The 23,197-nt window shown below is 45.9% G+C and overlaps 1 protein-coding gene across 4 annotated transcripts in view; it reads left to right on the top strand.

Moving 5' to 3' along the window:
- Positions 1 to 23,197, top strand: part of CNTNAP2 (contactin associated protein 2) — a 1,981,926-nt gene that overhangs the window by 1,807,993 nt on the left and 150,736 nt on the right. For all 4 annotated transcript variants that reach the window (XM_025433996.3, XM_035700120.2, XM_035700122.2 and 1 more), the window contains 2 exons: positions 7,900 to 8,136; positions 17,115 to 17,248. In XM_025433996.3, the coding sequence (XP_025289781.1) occupies positions 7,900 to 8,136; positions 17,115 to 17,248 (371 nt within the window). The remainder of the gene's footprint in view (positions 1 to 7,899; positions 8,137 to 17,114; positions 17,249 to 23,197) is intronic.

Genomic DNA, 23,197 nt, shown 5'->3' with positions numbered 1-23,197 from the left:
AAAGCACAGCCGAGGTCGAGAAGCTCTAACGTCATTTCTGGAACACCCACTCTCCCTTGCCTTTGTTCACACTTCTCCCCACACTGCGAATGCCCTAGCCGCCCTGCGCATCCTGCAAAGTCATATTTGCTGTCCCCTCCCTCATGAAGGAGACGAGACCTCCCCACAGGAAGAGGCGATCTCTCTCTCCTCTTGCTATTTCTTTCTACTCTGTTGTTCTGGATCTCGCCCTGTATCCCAATGATGTGTTTATGTCCCAACCAACTGCCAGCTTCTTTAGAGAAAAGTCCCCGTCGTGTTTGCTTTTGTTATCAGCACGGGCCTGGCCATGGAGTGAGATTCCAAGACATGTTGACTAAATTAAAAGCAAACGAGGTTACACTTGTTTGTATAACTAAAGTCAGAAGAGAGCCAGGAGGGCACCGGAGGAGGAGCCTTTGCTACAGGTGACACTTAGGGAAGGAGGTGGCGCTGACACCTGCCGGGGACGTGTGAATAGGGACGAGAATGGAAGGGCGGACAGCCGGCTGGGAAGGAGGTACAAGTGCCACAAGCAAGTAAGGCAGCCTGGCCGGACCAGAGGCAGAGGATGCAGGCACTGGGAGATGCGGCTGAGCAAGAAGCAGGTCCAGGTACTCAGGGTGAAGTGGAGACAGCATCTAGCACCGAGCCAACGCACACTGAGCATCTCAGTGTATCATTTCTGAGTTAATTAAGTTGTATTATTTTTCCTTACATTTCTTTTTTTTTTAAGATTTTATTTATTTATTCATGAGACACAGAGAGAGGGGCAGAGACAGAAGCAGGCCCCATGCAGGGAGCCCGACATGGGACTCGGTGCTGGGACCCCAGGATCACGCCCTGAGCCCAAGGCAGGCGCTCAACTGCTGAGCCCCCCAGGGATCCCTCCTTAAACTTCTGATGGTCAAGTCACGATATCTGATTGAAAGCACTAGCCATCTCCTCCAGAAAGAGGCATACACATTGTGCCTGCATTTTCAGAAGATTTGCAGATTCCCTGAACTATATCTAGTGACCACCTCCCCCCACCACACACACACACACACACACACACACACACACACACATGCCCAGTGATATTCTAAATTTTAAGAAAAAGGACGAAATTTCAGTTTAGAGGTGACGCACTCTCCTCTCACACCAATCCGTGCACCAAACTGCAACCAGAACGATCTTTTAAAATCACAAATCAGATCATGTCACCTCTGCTTGAAACCCTCCAGAGTTATCTTTTACTTGTTATGCACACACAAAAGAAAAATCCTCAAGATGCCACTGTCTTTCTGGACTCACTTCCTGTCATTCTCTGCTGAATTTTCCCCTTCCTACCTTTTTGGCCTTCCTTGCATTGGCCCTCAACACCCCCTCTTTCCCCAGGGCCTTTGCATTATGCTCTTTCTCCATTTTAGGATGCTTGCTCTGTCCCCAGTACCACTTACCTGATGCTTCTTCAATGATTGACTTCAATATCATTTACTCCTTGCTAAGCCTCTCATAGCTTCCTGGATTGCAGAAGGCACTTAATAAATACTTTAAAGGATGTATTTCCTAGCCAGAGGAAGATGTAGGTTCGGGGGCGGGGAGGATTTCTCTAAGATGGGAATGATTTAAGCCCACAGCGATTAAATGACCTGCCACACACCAGGGCCATAGAGCTGGTTGGTGGCAAAGCCAGGACTAAAGCTACCTTCGGTTTCCTGCCCTCCACACACACATTAATCCCTGACTGCCTGTGTCAGATGGAGCTCATTGCAATGGAGTCCTCTCTCTAGAGCAACTTCTAACCCGTCCACCACCATATTTTCCAGGGATGCTTGTTAACCGCATCAGGAGCACCCTGGAAATTCTGGATGCAAACTATCTTCCCACTTAAGACTCAAGCAAAGGTGTTCAGTGCTGTTGGCTCTTTAGTTCCAAGCAAGGAGGCCCCCTGACTCCTACACAGTCAATCCATAGATCATATACCTCATTGATGTGTTCAAATAATACACTTTACCCTTGTCTCTCATGGGCAGCGCATGCCATTCAGGCTAAAACTTCAGAGATTTTCCCTTTGGTATTTTTTCGCTCTCGTGCAGTTTCAGACGCTTGAAGCTTATTACGTAGAACCTGACCTGCAAGTAACCTGGCCTTCAGAGAGAAGGGTGGGGAAGCGGTTACAAAAGACATGTACTCACCTGGGGAACCAGAGCAGGCCAAGGTGTACATTGACCCATCCTGGTCCAATGTTGTTAGTCCGAAACGATTATAGTCAATTGAAGAAAACATCAAACAAACTGAATAAAAAATTCAGGAGGGAAATTCAAAGAGGCACATTTGGAGAGAAAAAGCAGATTTTGCCAGTGTAAGGCCAGGAGAGGAACTGGTTGTAGTTCAGGCCGGCAGGGCCTTGGGGGTTCAACAGAAAACAAGTTAAAGCAGCGCCGGGCCTAATGCAGAAGCAGGACGTGTGCCGGGGGGTGCAGGCTGAGGTTTGCAGGATCAAGGGTCCACGGAATTTATTTAGCTTTTTCACTAGATGATGGATTAAAAAGTCAGCAATGGGAATGATCATTCTGGACAGTGGAAGCCCTTGGTGAAAAAGCTTCATGATCCTGAGACTGGGGTTCAGGTCTCCGCTTCCTGTAGTACAGTGTCTGCTCTGTGGCAGTTCTTCTTGGATTTTATAGAACTTCTTATAAAGTACAGAGCTTTTGGGGTCCGGGGTCCGGGGTCCGGGGTCCCGGGACTAGGCCAAAGAGAGCTGTGGAAGGCCGGAGGGAGTAAACGGATATTACAAAGTTTGTTTACAGCAGAAGGGGCCTTTTCTTATGGATTGAATGTGTGTGTCCACCTGCCCCCCCCCCGAATTCCTGCATGGAACCCTTAACCCCCAAAATGACAATTTTTAGAGCTAGGGCTTTTGGAGGTAGTTAGGTTTAGATGAGGTCATGAGGGTGGGGCCCCCATGATGGGATTAGTGCCCTTGTGAGAAAAGGAAGAGACCGGAGATCTAGTTCCCTCTCCCTCCTTCTCTATCTTTTTCTCTCTCTCCCTCATCTCCCTCTTCTCTCCTCCTCCCTCTCTCTCTCCCCCTCTCTCTCTGCTACATAAGCACATAGGGAGTACACATCTGTCTGCAACCCAGGAAGAGAGCCCACCCAAAAAAAATCAGCTCGCACCCCAATATTAGACTGAGAGCTTTCGGTATTGCGAAAAGAGACTTCTTTTTTTTCGAGCCACCCAGTTATGGTCAATAAATGTGGTTTACTTGAATGTCTGGGCCATTGACCAAGTGAGGTCATGTGCCAGAAGCAGTTGACACAGGCTGGGAGATCTTCTGTGAACATCTCCTCTCAGCTCCATATTTACTAATGTGTTGGTGGCTTGGCATCAGCCATGGCAGGAGTGTTTACACCCTGGGAATTGGTGAGCTCTCTAAATCAGGGCTCCCCTACACGCAGACCCAGCTATTTAACACTTGCCAGCATACCACCGGCATATCTAGACGAGACACTTGTGTGAGAAGGGTTTCTTGCAGTTCTCGTGTTCAGAATCAACCTTTTTCTGTTGTGGTTTCTATGTTGATCACTAATACAGGATGACACTCTTTGGTTCTCTTTCATTACCATCCAGAGTTATTCAGCATTTATGGGCTCTCCTGGCAAACCAACCATCACCTGGGGCATTGTTTCTATGGGGGAACATTTCCAAGTCACAAGTTACTGACTTTAAAATAAATGTTTGGGGGACACCTGGGTGGCTCAGCAGTTTAGCACACCTGCCTTTGGCTCAGGGCGTGATCCTGGAGTCCTGGGATCGAGTCCCACATGGGGCTCCCTGCATGGGGCCTGCTTCTCCCTCTGCCTGTGTCTCTGCCTCTCTCTCTCTCCCTCTCTCTGCCTCTCTCTCTCTCTCTCTCTCTCTGTGTCTCTCATGAATAAATAAATAAAATATTTATAAATAAATAAATAAATGTTTGGAAAAGAGTCCATTTGTGAGTTAGGGACTTTGAATTCTGGGTCCTCATGGGGAAGTGAGAGAATGAAAAGACCCACGTTGATTTTTTTTTAAATATAGCCTAAGTGAAAAGGGAAAAAGAAATGGAATGATTGAATGTGAGGAGGAAGAGATGAGGGGCAATTTAATAATGGGGGTGGGTACTAGCTGTTTGCCTTTCCATGGTAAGCGTCTCAGATTTGGCTAGATGATTATTTTTATGGTATTATTCTGGGATGGACAGTTTGTGGATTTTATTCCAAACACTTGGCAGACTTCCTTTTATCAATAAGGGGTCCATTTTGAGAACCAAGAAATGATTAGAACAAGGTTGCTTGTCTGCTTCCAGATTTCTGGCATCCTTACGATCCTGCATCTGCAGGTAGTGTTCTGTGGCTCGGGATTTTGAGAAACATGATATAACTCAACAAATCTCTTTTGTAACACATCTTAGAATAACGAGACTCCACATTTATCATTTTTTTCCTATCCAAAAACTGAATGTCCTAAAATTTAAGCTACCTCAGCCTAAAACCATAAATTAAACATTCTAAATCAATAATTTTTTATTTTCCAATGAGGGAAAAGGTGTTATTTGGGGCTTGTTAAATTAGTGTTATTTTAGTCATTCCTTCAGAAGGGATGGGAGCATTCCTTTCCTTAATGATATTACATATCTTGATTTAGCATTTCCTTAAAACCATCTGAAACAGTGAAATGGCAGCTGTAAATCTGCCACTTCGAAGCTGAAATGGTTCACATCACTCCCAGGCCCTGGTTTAACAGTTGGTTTATGATGTGGTTTCAGAATAACACTTTTGGGCCTGGTATTTTCCTTCCTCCAAAACTGACATGAATCCATAAAGCTTTTTAACAATGACTCTCAAATATACCAAAAGTGTTCTCTGTGGCATATTTTTTGGTTTGTTGAAATAAAATCCTTAGCTTTCTGAATTCCTCCTCGTAATCTGCCTTGGAAGGATAGTCACCGCTTGAGCTGCAAGACGCATCGTATCTCCCCTTGACAGGACTGCTAGCTATCTGCTTTGCCAGGTGTGCTGTCCTGCCTCAGCTTTGGCTCCCAGGGTCTCAAACTCCTGCATGCACGAGCATCGCCTGGGGAATCTGCTGTGCATGGTGATTGTCAGGACCCTCTGGCCTGGATTCTGGAGCTAAGGCTTGGGGACCAGCGTTTGAACAGAGAAACGTCATCAGGGACTACGTTCAGTCCACTCTCTGGAAGTGCGGTGACTGGAGACAGTCCGGCTCAGGGAAGCCCAGGTTCTTGCTGGCGATGGATGGCATCTGTAACCGGGGTGCCAGGGCCTCCACGGCTCTACTGCTTCCTCAGCCTCTGCTACCCAGAACCTCTCCATAGGCCCAGATTCTTCATGCCTTGATCTTCAGTATCAAGTGCCACATACGTTTCTCTCTTCCTTTCTGTCTGCCCCTGGTTTGTTCAAACTCTCTGGCCTTGATCTTGAGCCCTCCTCTCACCCCCTGCTCCCTCCAGACACCATTTCCCACCTCTCCTCTCCTGCGTGGCCCCACATAATGACCCTTCATACTCAGGGAGAACTTCTCTGTGGCAAAGTGAACCCCTTGGGATGTCTGCTGCAGGTGACCTGCCTGGCCTGCTCTCTTTGACTGTCCCCCCAACCCCGGCCCCTACAATCCATCACAGCAGCTGACCTATGAACATCCATCTGTCCCACTAGGCTCTGAACTGTCGAAGGCAGGGATCACCTCCTTTTCCTTCATTGTCTCCCCATTGCCTAACCTAAAATGTAGTGGGGGAACTAATGAGTCTTGCATAAACAAATGACATTGTAAAAAGAGTATATGACTTTCCCCTGAGGCACGATGCCTCTGATCGCACTGTCTCCACACCAAGTGCTAATGCTTCTCCGTCAACTAGACAGAGAGTTGGTCTCCCTTCACCATTCCACAGCTACTGCCTCTGGCTCTTTTGGTCCCCTGTTCCATGTCTTTTACCCCAGATGTCCTCCTTGGTCCCTGAAGACAGGGCTGATGCTCCTCATATTCCCTGGTCCTGCATTTAGATGCCTGGTAGTCTAAATCCTCTAGATGGAGAGCTTCTTGGAAGCAGGGATGGTCACCTCAGCACCCAGCAGAGTGCCTGGCACCCCTACGCTACTCAATAGATGTTTGCTAAAAGCATGGGAAAACCAACTCAAGATCCTCCAGGTGTGAGATGGGGTTTCATATTACATTACCTGCTGAGGAAACTGCCGTAACTGTCACCAGAAGGATTTCAAATTGTTGACGTGTCTCCTCTCATGCCCAGGGTGGCGGCCTCTGACATCCCAGTGAGTCGTTCAGTGCCTAGCGTGGGTTAAGTACTGTCTAATTCTGTATTTCCCATCACAGGTGCTTATGGCATTTTGAGCAAACCAGTTGTTAATTATGTAAGACAGTGTCACACATTGCAGGTTGTTTAACAGGTTAACAGATTGGTTAGCAGGTTAGCACAGCCCAGATTCACACCAACAGGTGTCTGACTCCAGACCCTGATTCACTACTCTCTGCCGACTCTGTTCTGGATATATGTAACAAGGACAGACTTCCAAATTTCTAGGTGTAAAAAAATCCTTTTGGAATTTGTCCTCTTCCATTAATGACAATGTAAAGCTGTGTTTCACAAAATACCTTCTGAATAGGGCTAATCTAATGGATGTCAAATGTTGTAAGCATAAAGCATTGCACAAAAATGAGGTTTGAGAAACGCTTCCAGAAGGACACCTGCAGAGGGCAAGACAGTTACAAGGAAGACAGAACAAAGCTTGATAGGGAAACTCAGCCTTTCGTGGTGAGCTCGGAGGTGATTTTGGAACACTGGGGACCAAGCAATGGGACAATCAACAGAGGAGCTGGTCTGCCAGGAAGTGATTAGGAACCAATTAGCAATGATTAGGCCATCAACAGAGACCATGAAGGGTCAGTGACTCTTCTTCTAATTTAATAATAATAATAATAATAATAATAATAATAATAATAATAAATAGGTACAATTTACTTCTGCTGATCATTTCACATGATCCTTTATTGTCTCCTTTTCACATATAAAATACTGAGGGCAAAAGCAGCAGGTTAAGGAAATTCCCATAAAGCCATGCAGCTAGTTAATGAGTGGTCATATTTGAACCCAGTTCTCTCTAATTTCACATCTTATGATTTTAGGCACTGTGCCCAAAGCGTCCCAGGACTTCCTCAGGGTTCTGTCAAGGGCTTTCCTGTGGGAACCTGTGTGAGCATCCAAACAACTCTAGTCTCACAGAGGAAGCCCATGAGCTCCTTAAATTGGTGTTTGTGTGATAGTACTGCCTCTATTTTCAGGGCGCCTCTTCAACCTAACTTGGTTATTTGGCCTAACTACCACCCACGAAAATTCCTTCTGGTATGATGTAAGCTTCTTAACTTTTATTAATCTATTTTTTAATTTACAGCTCTCCATACTGGATTAAGTGACTTTTTTTCATTTTTTTTATTTTTATTTATTTATGATAGTCACACAGAATGAGAGAGAGAGGCAGAGACATAGGCAGAGGGAGAAGCAGGCTCCATGCACCGGGAGCCCGACGTGGGATTCGATCCCGGGTCTCCAGGATTGCACCCTGGGCTAAAGTCAGGCGCCAAACCACTGCGCCACCCAGGGATCCCACTTTTTTTCTTTTTTGATAGATAATCCATGTTGAGGAAATAAGGGCCATCTCTATAGAGAGTAGCCCAATCTGATCCCCCCTCCTGGAGTCAGGACCTGCCTTCCATGACCTGAAGCTATGGCAAAATTAACGGTCTACCTGAGTTTAGATTGTTGGCTGGATCAGCATCTGATTTGCCCTCATTTTTCAATTTTCTCTGCCCTTTTCTTTTCAACAGATGTTGGTGCGTTTTTTGAAGAGGGAATGTGGCTACGGTATAACTTCCAGGCACCGGTAGTCGGTGCCAAGGAACCGGGCAGCAGAGCAGAGAGCTCCCCTGAGCAGCAGAACGCCCCTCCCGACCTGGCCCATGAGAGCATCCGCTTCAGCTTCAGCACCACCAAGGCGCCCTGCATTCTCCTCTACGTCAGTTCTTTCACCACAGACTTCTTGGCAGTTCTCATCAAACCCGCTGGTAAGGACAAGGATGCCTAGGCTCCGCTGTTTAATGTTAGGTGAACAGAATGTTCTAGAAAGTCTGGATTGCTCTTGTCTTGTCCTTTATTCTCCACAGGATGTTGAGCAAGTCATCCAATGTCTTTTAACCTCATTTCCCTACATGAGAGCCAAGAAAGCAACTTGTCAGTTGAGTGCCTTCTAGCAATGTGTCATAGTAGTAATGTTGCTAAGACACGTCAAGTTCTTTATGGGGAGCGTATTACATGAATATGAGATTGTTCCATATGTATAATGATGATTTTTTGCTCCTGTCAAATAAATACATGTGCTGCTGTACTAAATAGAGATGAGCTCTGAAGTAGTAAAATTAATGTAATATAAATCAATGAGTTCTCCTGATTTATGATAACGTATCAGTAGGTTCCTACAAAACATATGTAACTTTCAATAGAAGTTGAAAACCAGAGATGTTTTCATTCCTAAACCCTCTCAGAATTTTAGATCCATAAAATATATCCCTGGCATAAGGCTTGCTGAAAGCAGGAGCATATGTACACTTGTAATGTCTGGGACCATCTTGATCTCCAAATATGCATGGAGCCCGAGCAAGATTGAAATGGGCCTCTTGTGAGAATATTCAAGTGTGCTCATGACCTCTGGGAGGAGTCCAAGCGGTCCTGAGACACATGAACATCTCAGACACTGAAGGGGCCATTCCTCTCAGAAGACTCGAATTCTGAGACACTTGAAAATTCTAAGGTCGCTTTTTCACAAGAATACCGTAGGGTTATCAGGGAGCAAATCTCTGTCACTCAGTTCCCAGAGAGATTACATGGGCTGAGAGTGTGGAGACAGCCTCTCTCCTTGCCCACACCTTCTTGCTCTGCACTGATTATTCCGGCGGGGTCGCTTGTTAAAAATCAAGATTATCTTCCATGGGAGCAGAGATTATTATTATGAACCCAGGTCAGCCTGTGTTTTATTTTTTTTTTAACTTTTATTTATTTATGATAGTCACACACAGAGAGAGAGAGAGGCAGAGACACAGGCAGAGGGAGAAGCAGGCTCCATGCACCGGAAGCCCGATGTGGGATTCGATCCTGGATCCCCAGGATCGCGCCCTGGGCCAAAGGCAGGCGCTAAACCGCTGCGCCACCCAGGGATCCCTCAGCCTGTGTTTTAAAATGTAGTAAATTCTTAAACTACTGTGGTCAATTCACTGTTGGTTAAAAGATTGAGGGCTGGGGTTGGGGGGGGAGGCATGGATATTTCCTAAGATTTTCCCTTTCAGTAATTATTGCTAAAGAAATAAGACAAAAATCAGGCGAAGATGCGGCATGACAATGTTCCTCTCAGTGTTATTTATAAAAATCAGCATTAGGAAGGACCTAGATGTTCAACTGTAGTAAAATGGTTAGTAAAAGAGGGTAATATTCCATTTTAAGGAATATTATGTATCCATTAAGAATAATATTTATGGAGAGCAATGGGGGAAATAATATGGAGAAAAAATGATGTAATACAATGTTAAGCCAAAAAAGAAAAAAGGAGAGAAAGAGAGAAAAAAGAAAGAAAGAAAGAAAGAAAGAAAGAAAGAAAGAAAGAAAGAAGAGAAAAGAAAAAAGAAAAGAAAAGTAAAGAAAGAAAAGAAAAGAAAGAAAAGAAAAGAAAAGAAAAGAAAAAAAGAAAAGAAAGAAAAGAAAAGAAGGAAAGATAGAAGCTTGACTATACAATATCATCTTGGATTTGTGAAAAATATGGATAGGAAACAAAAAACAATAATATGAACACAAAGTGCCTTTTGTCTGTCGATCTGCTTTTCCTGAGCAATACTTTCATAAATGTCAAATTCTCACAATGAGCAACCAACTCTGTTGTCATCAGAAAGGGTAATGACTAAAATCAATGAGGAAGCAGAAGATAAAAGGACATAACCCCTGCTTTCCAGAAGTTCACGAGTTGAGTGTATTTCTCCTGGATCAGGTCAATTGATTTTTAACCCACTGATGTTCTCCACCCACAAGCCCCAGACTCTCGGGGCCCCGGAGGCAACTCTTACATTGGGCTTGTCAAGACATCATGAACACGCGCCGGGAGATGCTGTTTTGTCTACCCCTTGAGTCCCTGCCACACTAAAATTCAGTCCCCAATCCTATATCAATAACTCACATTCCCATAACCCACGGCCGTCCCTATGTGCGCTCATGCTGGTGTTTGCGGACGTTGACCGTGTGCAAGGGTTTAGAGTAATCAGTTCCATATCGGTGCTGCCATTTATTGATGCCCGAAGGTGTGCTGTGTTGCACATGCATTAATTCCTATGAGCCACACAACTACGAGGTAGGTATCATTCTTTATCCCCTGTCAACAGATGATACAACTCAAGTATGGAGAGGTTAAGTGGCTTGCACTCTCAGCTGGCGATGGCCACACCAGGATTTCTATGCTCAGGTGTCTGATTCCAGGCCCCGAGACCTCCGCCACCCTCTCCGTGGGGTGGAGAGCTCTAGTGCACTCTCCGTGCATTGGAAAAGCATGACCAGTGGGTTTCTTCCTAATCTTGCAAGGCCATCTTCAAATTGCTGTTTAAAAATTTGTGTTTTTTTTCACACTTTGAAGATGGTATTTTTGTTTCACTGCTATTTAAAGTTAGAAAATTCTGAAGGAAAAAATCAATAAGGACTGTGCCAAAATATCAGGAAAAAATTTAAAAACCTGAAAGTCTTAATTAAATGCCCTGACATCCCTCAAACTTGACATGTTAAAAGCATGTTACCATCCCTGGGTCCCCAAAACTAGCCCCTTCTCCAGACTCTCTGCTTCCGACTGTGCTGGCCGCCCCCAACCCCGAGATACCTGAATTCCCAAGCACCACGCGGTGTCATTCTTAAATGCTTAAATGCTCCATCCCCCTCCTTTTGCGAGCCACCCAGGCAAACAAGTCCTGCAGATTCTTCACACCATGTCCCTCCGGGGTATCTCTTTCCTTCCCCCCTGCTAGTCTGCGGCAACGTCTTCTAATTCACTGCCTCCCAACCTCATTCAGGCCCTGGCAGGCAGAGAAGATCATTGCATCTGGAATGGTATTTGAGTAAATGGACGAGGTCATGTTTGGGAGGCCACCAACCTGGGGGCTCCAGCAGCCCGGCCTGCTGAGGGGAGCCCAGCTCCGGGCACCCATTCTTCCTTCAGGGGATAGCAGTGCACCCCAGCACATCCGGGGGGCTCTGACCCACCCCACTCCCTGCTCACTGTGACCCGCCACAGCCTTCATCATACACAGTGTCCCTCATCATGGATCAGTAGGGCCTGCCACCCCCCCCACCCCCTCCCCCGAAGGGCAGGAGAAAGCCCAAATCCCACAACCTGCCAGTCGAGACCACAGGGCTCTGGGCTGAGGGCTTCCAGTGTAGAACCAGAATGTCTGTGTTTGAATCTGCTTCTGCCTTTTGTGCGGGTTGTGGGATGGAGATCGTGGGCAGTTAGCCCCAAGCCCCGTGCCCTGTTCTGTAAAACAGGGCCTCCCTCATGGGGTGTCATGAAAATGGAATGAGGCAGTAAGTGTGAAGCATTACCCTATCCCTATGCAGTCTGCAATCCAGGTAGGTGTTGGCAGTTACTACCGTCCACAGCCCACGGATTTAATCTGCATCTGGCCATTTGACCTACATCCAGTGCCACACATCACAGCTCTTCCTCACGGCCCCCCAAGCGCGTGTGACACCTGCACTCTCCCACCGGGCCCCCTTACCTGGAGGAGCTCCATCTTCCTCTGGGCTCTAACACCTGCCTTTCACTCTAGAGCCAAGTCAAGTCTCACCTCCTTGCAGTGACTTCCCCTTACTTGAGACTCTCGTTATACTTATTTTCAATGTCATGTGTGTGGCACTCGGTGTGCCGTCTTGTTATCTGTCTTTGTTATAAATACGCCCTGTCTTCCCAGCGAGATGAGAAGCCCCCAGCACTACATCTCCTGCCTACACGAGGTGCCCCCTAAGTGTTTGCTGATGGTAATGATGATGGCCAGGAGAGAATCAATCTGCTAAGCATGTTATTTGCTGCAGCCAATAAACGAGCAGTCCCTTATAACTGCTTTAATTCACTTGGGAGATGCACCGGAGATGCAGAAGTGAAGTATTTTTCCATTTTAATAATATTTTATATTAATGGAAAATATTAATATTCTCCCTACCATCATTTAGTGCTTCTCTTGTACTATTATTTGGAAGGAATACATATATCATTTAAATGTTATTATTCAAGAAGATTGCCATTACTGTTTATGGATATCCCCTACCTATAAATTTCACGTTCCAACTCGTCTGTTTTCTCAAAGCAAATCATTTCCGTCGCCATTAAGTGAGGCAGTTACAGAAATTTTAAATCATATTTACAAAGAAAGAAAGCCAGAAAAGAGAAAAAAAAATCATGGAAACAGCTTAAGACTGATTTTAATGAGCTGGGGAACGTAAGGGGACCAATGACAAAGACAGTAGGGAGGAAAATAATCTGGGTTTTTGCCTAATTACTAGTTCCTCAAACTGCTAGCCCTCAAAGGCAGGGCCTGGCCTTTCTTCTCTTTGTACCCCAAGGACCAGACACAGGGGGTTGGAGGTGGGTGTGTGTCCTAGAGGTGGACTCTGCACTCCTGATAGCCAGGCAGACAGCCCACTTTCAGGCCTTGAAAACTCAGATTCAACAGTGCTTTTCATGTTCTGAAGAAATGAGTAAATAAACGATGAATGAATCACAGCTGGCTGTGATTTTACGTGGTCCAAGCACAAGAAGTAGAGCGTAACAACTCAAGACAGTCAGTATGTTCTACTGCACGTAGCCGAGCAACTGTCTCCTCTCACCCCCTGTTCAGGTCCAAATAATAGACCTTTAATGCTATTAGGGTAAAGGAAGAAAAAATAGGGTAAAGCGCTAAGGGGTGGGGCGAGAAGCAGCTCAGAAAACGGGAGCAGCGTATTCAAAGGTCCTGGAGTAGAAAGGAGAATCATATTTTCTGGGGCATAACAGAAGGCCAAGGCAGCTTGAATGTAAAAAGCGAGAGAGTAAATGGCGTCATTGGAAAATAACGCATCGGGCAGAGCTCAGATCAGACAAGGCATCTTCTGTTATATTAGGAATGTGTGTCTTCATCCTATGAACAACTGGAAGGCTTTGAAGAGTTTTTAGTGAACCGGTGAAATCGTCAATTGTGCATTTTCAAGAAATCTCTCTGCAAGAAAAAAAAGGCACAGAAGCAGGGAGACCATTTCATTCATTCAACAGACATTTATTCAGCACCTACCAGGTATCAGGCATTATTCTAGGAATTAGGAATAAAGTACACGGGATCCCTGGGTGGCTCAGTGGTTTGGTGCCTGCCTTTGGCCCAGGGTGCGATCCTGAAGTCCCGGGATCGAGTCCCGTGTGGGGTTCCCGCATGGAGCCTGCTTCTCCCTCCTCCTGTGTCTCGGCCTCTCTCTCTCTCTCTCTCTACGTCTATCATGAAAAAATAAATAAATAAATCTTTTTTTTTGAAAGGAATAAAGTACAGAGAATGTAAACAAAAACTATTACTCTCATGGGGGGAAAAAGGGCAGAAAAGAGAGGACCTGGCCAAAGCAAAGGAGTGGGTCAATTCTTTTAACTAGGAAATCACAGAAATAATCACTAGGAAGACATTTGAGCAGGTTTGGGGCCAGCCATGCAGAGAACTGAGGAACGAGCATCATAGACAGAAGAGCCAGCAAGTGCAAAGGTCCTGAGGTAGCAACATGCTGGCTTCTAAAGAACCAGCAAGGAGGCTACTGTGGACTGGTGAGGAGTGAGCAAGGAGGAGAAAAAGAGGTTATGTCAGAGATACTAGGGGAATATCATATAGGGCCTGGTGAGCCATTAGGAAGACTTGGATTTTTACTCTGGTTGTGATAGGAAGCCATGGAGGGTTCCGAGCAGAGGAGCACTATGTCTGCCCTCTGAGAAGGGACCGGGGAGGGGGCAGAGGCTGGGTTGGGGCAGGGGAGCTGGGGCAATGGCAGAAGCAAGGAAGCTTGTTAGTATGGAGGTGAGTCCAGCAATCCAGGCAAATGACACCGGTGGCTTGGTCCAGGGGGTAGAAATGGAGGTGATGAGGAAAAGAAGTGTCAGGGTGTGTTTTAAAGGAAGAACCACGGAGATTTGCCAGCAGATCGCGTGTGTAATACAGGAGGCACAGGGGAGGCAGGGCTTTCGGCAGGAACAGGCTGGAGGCTGAAGGCATTAACTGAAATGTGGAAAATTGAGACAGAAAACTGTCTGGGGGGAAGAGCAAGAGTTTTGCGTGGTGTCTGAAGTGCCAGCGAGACCTCCCCTGGGATGGGATTGGTGGTGAGGGAGAGCAGAGAAAGAAGGGGCTCAGCTAACAGTGCAATGAGGCCAAGGGATCCCTGGGCAACTCAGCGGCTGAGCATCTGCCTTGGGCCCAGGGCGTGACCCCAGGGGCCTGGGATCGAGTCCCACGTCGGGCTCCCTGCATGGAGCCTGCTTCTCCCTTGGCCTGGGTCTCTGCCTCTCTCTGTGTGTCTCTCATGAATAAATACATAAAATCTTCAAAAAAAAAAAAAAAAAAGAAAGAAAAGAAAGAAAGAAAGAAAGAAAGAAAGAGAAAGAAAAGAAAGAAAACAAAGAAAGAAAGAAAGAAAACAAAGAAAGAAAGAAAGAAAGAAAGAAAGAAAGAAAGGAAGGAAGAAAGAAAGAAAGAAAGAAAGAGAAAAGAAAGAAAGAAAGAAAACAAAGAAAAGAAAGAAAGAAAGAAAGAAAGAAAAGAAAGAAAACAAAGAAAGAAAGGAAGGAAGGAAGGAAGGAAGGAAGAAAGAAAGAAAGAAAGAAAGAAAAGAAAAGAAAGAAAACAAAGAAAACAAAGAAAGAAGGAAAGAAGAAAGAAAGAAGAAAGAAAGAAAGAAAGAAAGAAAGAAAGAAAGAAAGAAAAAGAAAACAAAGAAAGAAAGGAAGAAAGAAAGGAAGGAAGAAAAAAAAGAAAGAAAGGAAAGAAAGAAAGAAAGAAGAAAGAAAGAAAGAAAGCAAGCAAGCAAGCAAGCCAAGAGGCCAAGAGGGTTATTGCTAAGGAGAAACTGATTCGGATCAGGTGATCCAGACAGAAGACGACGATGCCACGTGGTCAGCACAGAGTCACCAAGTTGAGCCAGCTCTGCCTGGAGCTGCATCCCCCAGGAGGAGGGAGGGCTCCCCCGAGGTCCCCACAAGCCCCCCCCCCCAACCACCAGGGGACACCTGTGCCTACAGAGATGCAGGACGGGCCGTGAATTCACACTCACCCAGGAGGGGAAAAGCAGCAGCGCTTGGTCGAAATGCTGTAAGCAAACCCATCTAGGATAAAACACTAGGGTCAAACTCGAAAGCAGGGATGGTTCGTCAAATTTGTCCAGAGAGCAAAATCAGGCCACACAGTTAGTTCTTGATTAATCTAACGCACGCTGCTGGCAGGTCCAGGCACGCGGTGGAATAGTTGAGCCACGGTGGCTGCGCGACGGAGGGCAGCGTTCCAGAAGCCTCGCATTCAGTCACGCGCATGTGGATACGCAAGGGCACGATGGATTTCAGGGAAAAGACACCGGCCAAATAGTCACAGTAGTTATCTCTGGACGGTGGGATTTCTGGTGACTTTCTTTCTCTTTTTCTTTTTCTTTTCCTTTTTCTTTTTTTTTTCCTTCATTTCTAAGAAATCTGGATAATCTAGAAATGATTTCAAATCATTTCTAAGTTTTGATTATCGTGTTTTATTTCATCACTTGTCAATCAGGCTCTCCGTGTCGTTCCTCCGGGAGGCAAAGGAAGGAGGCAGCAGAGACCCCGGTGAGACGATCTACAGCCGGTCAAACCCTGGCTGGATGGCAGGCTTTGGTCTTTAAGCTGTGGGATGTCGGAGGCTGTGAACATGAAGAATCCAATTTGGGTTAAAAAAAATGAGATTAAAAAATTGATGTCTCAAAGAATCATAAATAAGAAACACAAGTTACATTTGCTGTGCAGATTAATGAACAGCAGGCTCTAGAATATTATATTAGTCTTTTCGAATATTATCTGTCATTGCTGGGGGGAGACAAGCAAGATGGAGAGAAAAACAGGGTGATTTGTCCGAGGCAAAGTGAGCCAGACCTGAGGGCCAGTGAGAACCCGGGGTCCCGGGGAGCCCATCTTTCCTTTGATGTGCATCCGGATTGATGCAATTTCTAACCTAGAATAAAATTCATCGCTTTGTTTTCTTGGCCTCAGTGAAGCCACCCCAAATCCCATGTATTTCTCTTTTGTAAATTATGTTTATTTTTAATATTGTATGCTCATGATTCTTTTTACGCCGAATGTCGCACTTTGCTGGTGGCGTGAGACCATCCCTCCGTCCTGCATTTATTTTTTATTTCACGTAGTATTTTGTCACTCTGCCGGCGTCTCCATAGTCCTATGCTGTGTGTGTCCCCATCATCCTTCCCAGGCTTGGTCCCCGCTCGGATCATTTATACCATTTGCTGCTTCCGGTTGAGATGATGGTCACTGATGGCCCGCAGTTGGGGGACTATGAACTCCTGCGTGCCTGAGGCCCTTAACCCCGTGGTTTGGCGTGTGCCATCGATCTAGCGAGTCGGAACTCAGAAGAGCCACGGTATGGGCAGACAGCAAAACAGGCCAGCCTGAGCAACAGGGGGTGAGAGAAGTGACATGGAAATGAAACCTAGCGGCGCCTGGGTGGCTCAGTGGGCCAAGCACCGGTGTTCGGCTCAGGTCATGATCCCGGGGTCCTGGGATCGAGCCCCACGTTGGGCTCCCTGCTCAGTGGGGACCCTGCTTCTCCCTCTCCCTCCATCCCTCACCCTCACTGAGCTCTCTCTCTCTCTCCCTCTCCTCTCTCTTTCTCAAGTAAATAAATAAAATCTTCAAAAAAAATAAAATACAATGAAATGAAACCTAGAGCAAACAAATTACAGAGTCTCTTTTCTTTCCCTTCCATAGGAAGCTTACAGATTCGGTACAACCTGGGCGGTACCAGAGAACCGTACAACATTGACGCAGACCACAGGAACATGGCCAACGGACAACCCCACAGTGTCAACATCACCCGGCACGAGAGGACCGTCATTCTCAAGGTATATACCTGTGTGCATCGCTTGTATGGGAGACGGTTTTATGATCCCTGTCCTCGGTTATACTCGGCCACTGGTTATGGTTGGGGTGGTTGGGTTGGTATCATTGGGGTGGTTGGCTTGGTATCATTGGGGTGGTTGGGTAGTTACGCTTTCTCCTACAAATTATTGATCAGCGAAGTAGAAGGGCGTGTAGATATAGAAGGAAAGACAACGATGGAGTTAACAGCAAAGACATCTCTTAGGGAAAAGGTAGACTAAATGTGCCCTATGTATATTTTTGCCTTGCTGCTTCGAGTCCACATGTCTATCAATAGACTGGGTGACGGGCAGTGAGGAGGGCCCTTGATGGGATGAGCACTGGGTGTTATGCTCTATGTTGGCAAATTGAACTCAAATAAAAAAAAAAAAATCGACTGTTTTTATCTGTCACACCATCCTCTCTTCTCCGTGCTCTCAGATGTCTGGAGCTTATCATGCTTCCCAGCGAAGGCTATTTTGGTTTATCTGACCTACTTCTTTCACTTACTCCAACACAATATGAATTAAACTGTGGTTGGGGTTTTGTTTGGGTTTGTTTTTGTTTCTGGTTTTTTTTGTTTTTGTTTTTGTTTTTGTTTGTTTTGTTTTTTTGTTTTTGTTTTTGTTTTTGTTTGTCTCTGTGGATGGATGCTCTGCCTGAAAAAAAAAATCCTTAAAACACAGACCTGCCCCAGAACCTCACTCTGGTTGTAGGCTTTTCGGCACACGAAGGCATGGTTTTATGATGACCGTCAGATTTTATTGCCAGTTCATTGATGGTCCCTACCCCCCACCACTGATTTTCACAGTGGAGGAGCCAGCCTGAGAGGCCCCATGAATAAAACAGAGTGAGGAAGTCTCCCTGGGAACTAAGCCAAGAGATCAAGGATGGGAACTCTCCGTGCATTCTCTAGAAGGAGTGCAAAATAGACACCTGTCAGGAAAAAGAACAGCTGGGGGATACTGTTTTGTCAGCAGAGTGGAGTGTCATTTGGCAGGGGTCCAGCGGCCACTCAGACCTCATTCGGGTTCGGCTGGTTGCCGTGTGAAGTTCAGGCCGCAAAGCAAAGGCACAAGTCCCGTCGGGTTTTGAGCGCCGGTGGATGTCAGATTCATAACTTGATATGATGGAGTTTGCGCTTGGCCTTTAGCAGGAGATGCTAGAGGGTACTTTGAGGACGGGTCTTTCCTCAGAAAATGACAACGTGCAGTTACGGTGTCTTGTGCCATCAATCAAAGACGTGTAAATAAGGTGACCCCGCCGAGGTGGGCAGAGTCCCTGAGCCTAGCACGGTGCCCGGCTCATCTCAGAAGCTGCAGGTTATTTCCTGAGCAAACCAAGCCCGTCGTGAACCATAACTCAAGGTTTATTCAGGAACGCCACTAAGGCCCGGATTGGTACAGTTTATATCGTTACAGGATGAGGATGGTTTTATGGCATTTTTTCAACCTTGTGTTCATTGGCTTTCAATTAGGAACATTCTCTTGTCTTAACCCATGCCATCTGTCACCTCTTGCGTAGTGGCATCTCTTGCCATTGCAGCATCACAGAATAATGTTAAAAGTTTTTTAAAAAGCTCAACAGTCGGCTTTTGGGGCAGTAGACTGCAGGAGACCTACCTGAGCTGTGGAGCCTTGCAGGGCTCACTCTCCCCGTCTCCAGGAGAAACGCTCGGTGTGTCAGAACAGGGCCTCACGGGTGGGGAGCCGCAGACAAAAAGGAGGGTCGGGCGAGTGTGGGTTGGGGACAGAGCTCATAGAGCCATTTCCAGGTATATTTCCCAAAATGAAGTCCGGAGTAAAGGTAGGTAAGGAAGGCCAGTCCTTCTGGCACATTCTGCAAACTGGGGATTCTTCAGAACTAACTAGAAACCTGCCTTTTTTAAAAAGGTTTTATGTATTTATTTGAGAGAGAGAGAGAGGGAGAGAGAGAATACATGCACCCACATTGGGGGCAGGGGAGCAGAGCCGACTCCGCACTGAGCAGAGAGCCCCTCGAGGGGCCCGATCCCAGGACCTCAGGGATCGTGACCTGAGCCGAAGGCAGACACTTCACCTGCTGAGCCCCCCAGATGCCCCCTAACCAGCAACCATGTAAGAACAAATATCAGCTCAACCGGAGCCACCACCTGCCACAGAATTAGAAATTGCCCTGAAGATGGGGAGAGGATTGGCTATTTTAGGAACTTGGGGCTTTTGAGGCATGGAAAGCCCTAGAAGTCTGGAGAGTGGAGGGGCCAGAGAACTGCAGAGAGTCCAGGAGCCTGAGGAGGGCTTGGGGGAGAGTCTAGCTCTATTGCTCAGAGTTCTTTTGGTTGCAAATGACGGAAAACCGATTCCAAATTCATTTGCAGGGAGAATTCTTAGCATAGGTCACAGAATTTAAGAAAGGGCTAACTACAGTTTGGGAGGAAAGCCCAGGGGACCTAGAGGATCACAACAAAGACCAGAGCCTGTTGCCCCCTGCCATGGCCTCCTCTCCATTCCGTGCTCCCCTCCCTCCTCCCTGCCTCCCTCCCTCTAGTACCTCTGCTGGTCCACCCCTCGCCCAGGGCTGGAGTGACCCCTCTTCCCGCAGCCTCCCCCTTTTCCAAGTCATGGATCACAGGCACTGGAGCATGGGGCTGAGAAGAAAGTCTGAGAAAAGGCTCAGGCTTTTGCAGAAGAAAGTCTCTTGGTTCTCATTTCAAAACCTCAGAGAAGGTCTGTGACTGGCCTGGCCTGGGTTATGTGCTGCCCTGTTGGGAAAAGGGAGAACAATCTCTGGCAGCCCCAGTCAGATGCGGAGAGTGGGGAGCTGGGGAGAGTCCTCCACAAGAGTAGGAACACGGTTCCAGAAGAAAGAGACACGAGAGGTATGAACACAATGGCTGCGCAACACTTCGAGGCTAGGAACAGCCTGGAAGTGGGGAGCACTCCAAAGACACAGATGGAATTCTGCTGGAGGAGCTGTACCGAGGGTGGCGGAAGGTCCTGCCCTCTCCTTTTCTGTCATATGCAGCAACGCAATTGCGCTGAAATTTCTGGAAGTGTTGAGAAAGCCAGATGCCTCCACCCACTTGAATTCAGCGAGGAAAGATTCATGGTCTCTGGTGCTCCAGGTCTTCCTCAGCCTCTCCAACCCAGCTCAGAAGGGAAGCAAAGCCGGATGATGGCAGGATCAAAGATGGCAGCAGAAGAAAAGCTATGGCTCCTCCTTCTGGAAAAGTAGGTCAGAGAGACTTCCTGCCCTGCTCTCTTTCAAGTGGGGAGACCCTTGTGGAACATGCAGGCACCTCCGAGGTTACCTTTAGAACTCTAGAAGAAACACCCCCTTCCTTCTGGAAGCAGTCTACAAATCCATCTTAAGAACTTCTATAACCTCAGGAATGTATGGGAGAGATATGGGAAGCGTTCGTCACGATCTTTCTGTGGGAAGGGATTCTAAGTGGTTTGGTTGCCTCTAGAGTTTTCTGTCTCTTAGAAGCATGTGCTATGTTTTTTTGGTACGTGTTGCATTTTTACGATCAAACAAAAACATGAAACACAGGTATCTTCAACCCATCCTGACAGCCCCCAGTTACATAACAAAATGTAATAACAGAGATATTTTAAATAATTTCACATTAAAATGCACTTCTAATCAAAGAACGAAACTAAGACTAATTCAAACATGAACATAAAATGCTATGATGTGATGCCTCTGGCATTAAGGTGAGATTTTATACATTTCTATACGCACAAGACAGCACGTAATTCCAATGGTGTTTATCCGTGTTTACGGTGTTTTTAAAAGCAGGTTTACTTTCCTAGCTGGGTTTGGCTAAAGCTAACATTAAATTAATTTGCATTCCCTGAGCACATACTGTCTGAAATGGTGCTGAGCCCTTGAGGGAAATTGACCTTGGATGAAACATTTGCTGCCAAAACACAAAGTGCCCAATCTCCACATAGATAATGAGGAGCCGACTCTGGGAGTCATCAGACACCGGAGTGAGCCAGAACCCGTGACAACCCTCAAGTGGCGTCATTTATGAAAACTCACAGTTGCACCAAGGATAATAGCTGAAGGCTTACCGCCAGTCAAGATGTAAAACAAACCCCAGGCAGGCAGAGAGCACCTGAAAACGTACTGTATGCGATGAAAATTCATGCCAATTAGATAAATCCAAGAGCTGAACATTACGAGGAATAATTGCAAAGTCTTGTGTGACAAAGGCCTTCTTCCCACTTTCCTTCCTTCCTGCTGTCCAGAGTTTATTTCTATGCCCTTCTCTTCCTTTCATCCCCCATCCCACTGAGTAAGGGATGCAAGGTGGTTCACAGGCAGTCTGTACGATGACATAGAAAATTGAAGTTAAAAAAAAAAAAGGAAAGAAAATTGAATTAAAAAAAAAAAGAAAGAAAATTGAAGTAAGTCACAAAGGTATATGTATTTCTTACCTACCCTGGGTTGGAGTTACTGTCATAGAAAGCTGTCCCATAGCACCGCCCACTTAGGCAATGTCCCGTCCACGGTAAGAGCGCACATTCATCGGCGCTCGCTGTGTCCTCAGCTCTGAGCTAAGCATGTTAAGCATGTCCCCCCATTCAGTCCTCACCAAAACTATCCAGATGTGAAACCTGAAGCTCACACATAGTCCAAGATAACTTGCATGTGCTCGGGTGCTCTCTCTCTCTAAAATAAATTTTAAAATCTTTAAAACAAAAGAAGTGGATACCTGTGGTCAGTAAGAAAATGAGCGGTATTACAATGATAAGAATAATAATTGTTCTTAGTATGAAATAGTTTTAAAATGTGCAAAAAGCACAGAGAAATAATGTATATCATAGCCAATCATCACACATTTGGGCATTTTATTCTATTTCTTCACATTTTTTTAAAATGCAGTGATAGTCAAGGCCCTTTGTCCTCCTTGTTGCAGAGTAAGTCCTGAGAAAGGCAGCAGACAGTGCTTTCAGCAGCATTTCTGCAACAAATGTGTTTCCACAAGGCCATCCAACGTAGCATCTCTAGGGAAAGTTAGGTGTAACTTAAAAATGGATTTAAATGGCACCTCGGTGGCTCAGTTGATTAAGCATCTGTCTTCAGCTAAGGTCATGATCCTAGGGTCCTGGGGTAGGGCCCTAGGTCATTGGGCTCCCTGCTCAGCGGGGAGTCTGCATCTCCCTCTGCCTCTGCACACACAGCACCAGCCCCCCGTCCCAGCTCATGCTCTCCCTCTGTCTCTCAAACAAATAAATAAAATCTTTTTTTAAAAAAATGGATTTCAGTGCAAACAATTCCAGAGAGTAGGAGGAGGGGTGATGGGCCCACAAAAAAGGGTGAGGGGCTGATGTGACACAGCTCTGGCCTTATCCGTGGGTAAGACTAACTCTAAAAAATGAATAAACTACATGTTCTTAGTATGACTATCACATATTTCGGGGGCTTTGGTGAAAGTTCGACAAGAGAGAGCTCAGGGTGTATTCTCTGGCACAGATACTCAGAGTCTATATTCTCCCAAAACCAAGTGAACAGATGGTAAGGATGTCATGTTCATTTTGGCTTTCATCTAACTGGAGGCCCATCCCGTCTTCGCCAAGAAGAGACTAACAGCCTTCTCCTGCAAGCGAAATTAAGGACTTTAAAAAAATAATAATAACTCCCACATCATAAAGAACAAATGATTAGGTTCTCTAATTTTTGTATCACAAAGAGCATGACCTCAGTTGTTTTCATCAGGAATTTTCAAAAAATTGTTTTAAAAATCACTGAATTCTGTCTTTTAAAATAAAATACAGATGATAGTTTCTTACCCGCTAATAATCAGAATTACAGCCAAATTATAAAAAAAAAAACAGTTGCTAATGAAGCTTGCTAATGGAGCTATATATTGAATATGAACCCTAAAAATGGTCAGAAAGGTGTAACCAAGGGAAACACACACTGTATGCTAAATGCTAGGCACC

The sequence above is a fragment of the Canis lupus genome, chromosome 16 (genome assembly GCF_003254725.2).
Source record: "Canis lupus dingo isolate Sandy chromosome 16, ASM325472v2, whole genome shotgun sequence".
In the NCBI taxonomy this organism is placed as follows: domain Eukaryota; kingdom Metazoa; phylum Chordata; class Mammalia; order Carnivora; family Canidae; genus Canis; species Canis lupus.
This window is presented reverse-complemented; position numbering and strand designations above follow the sequence as displayed.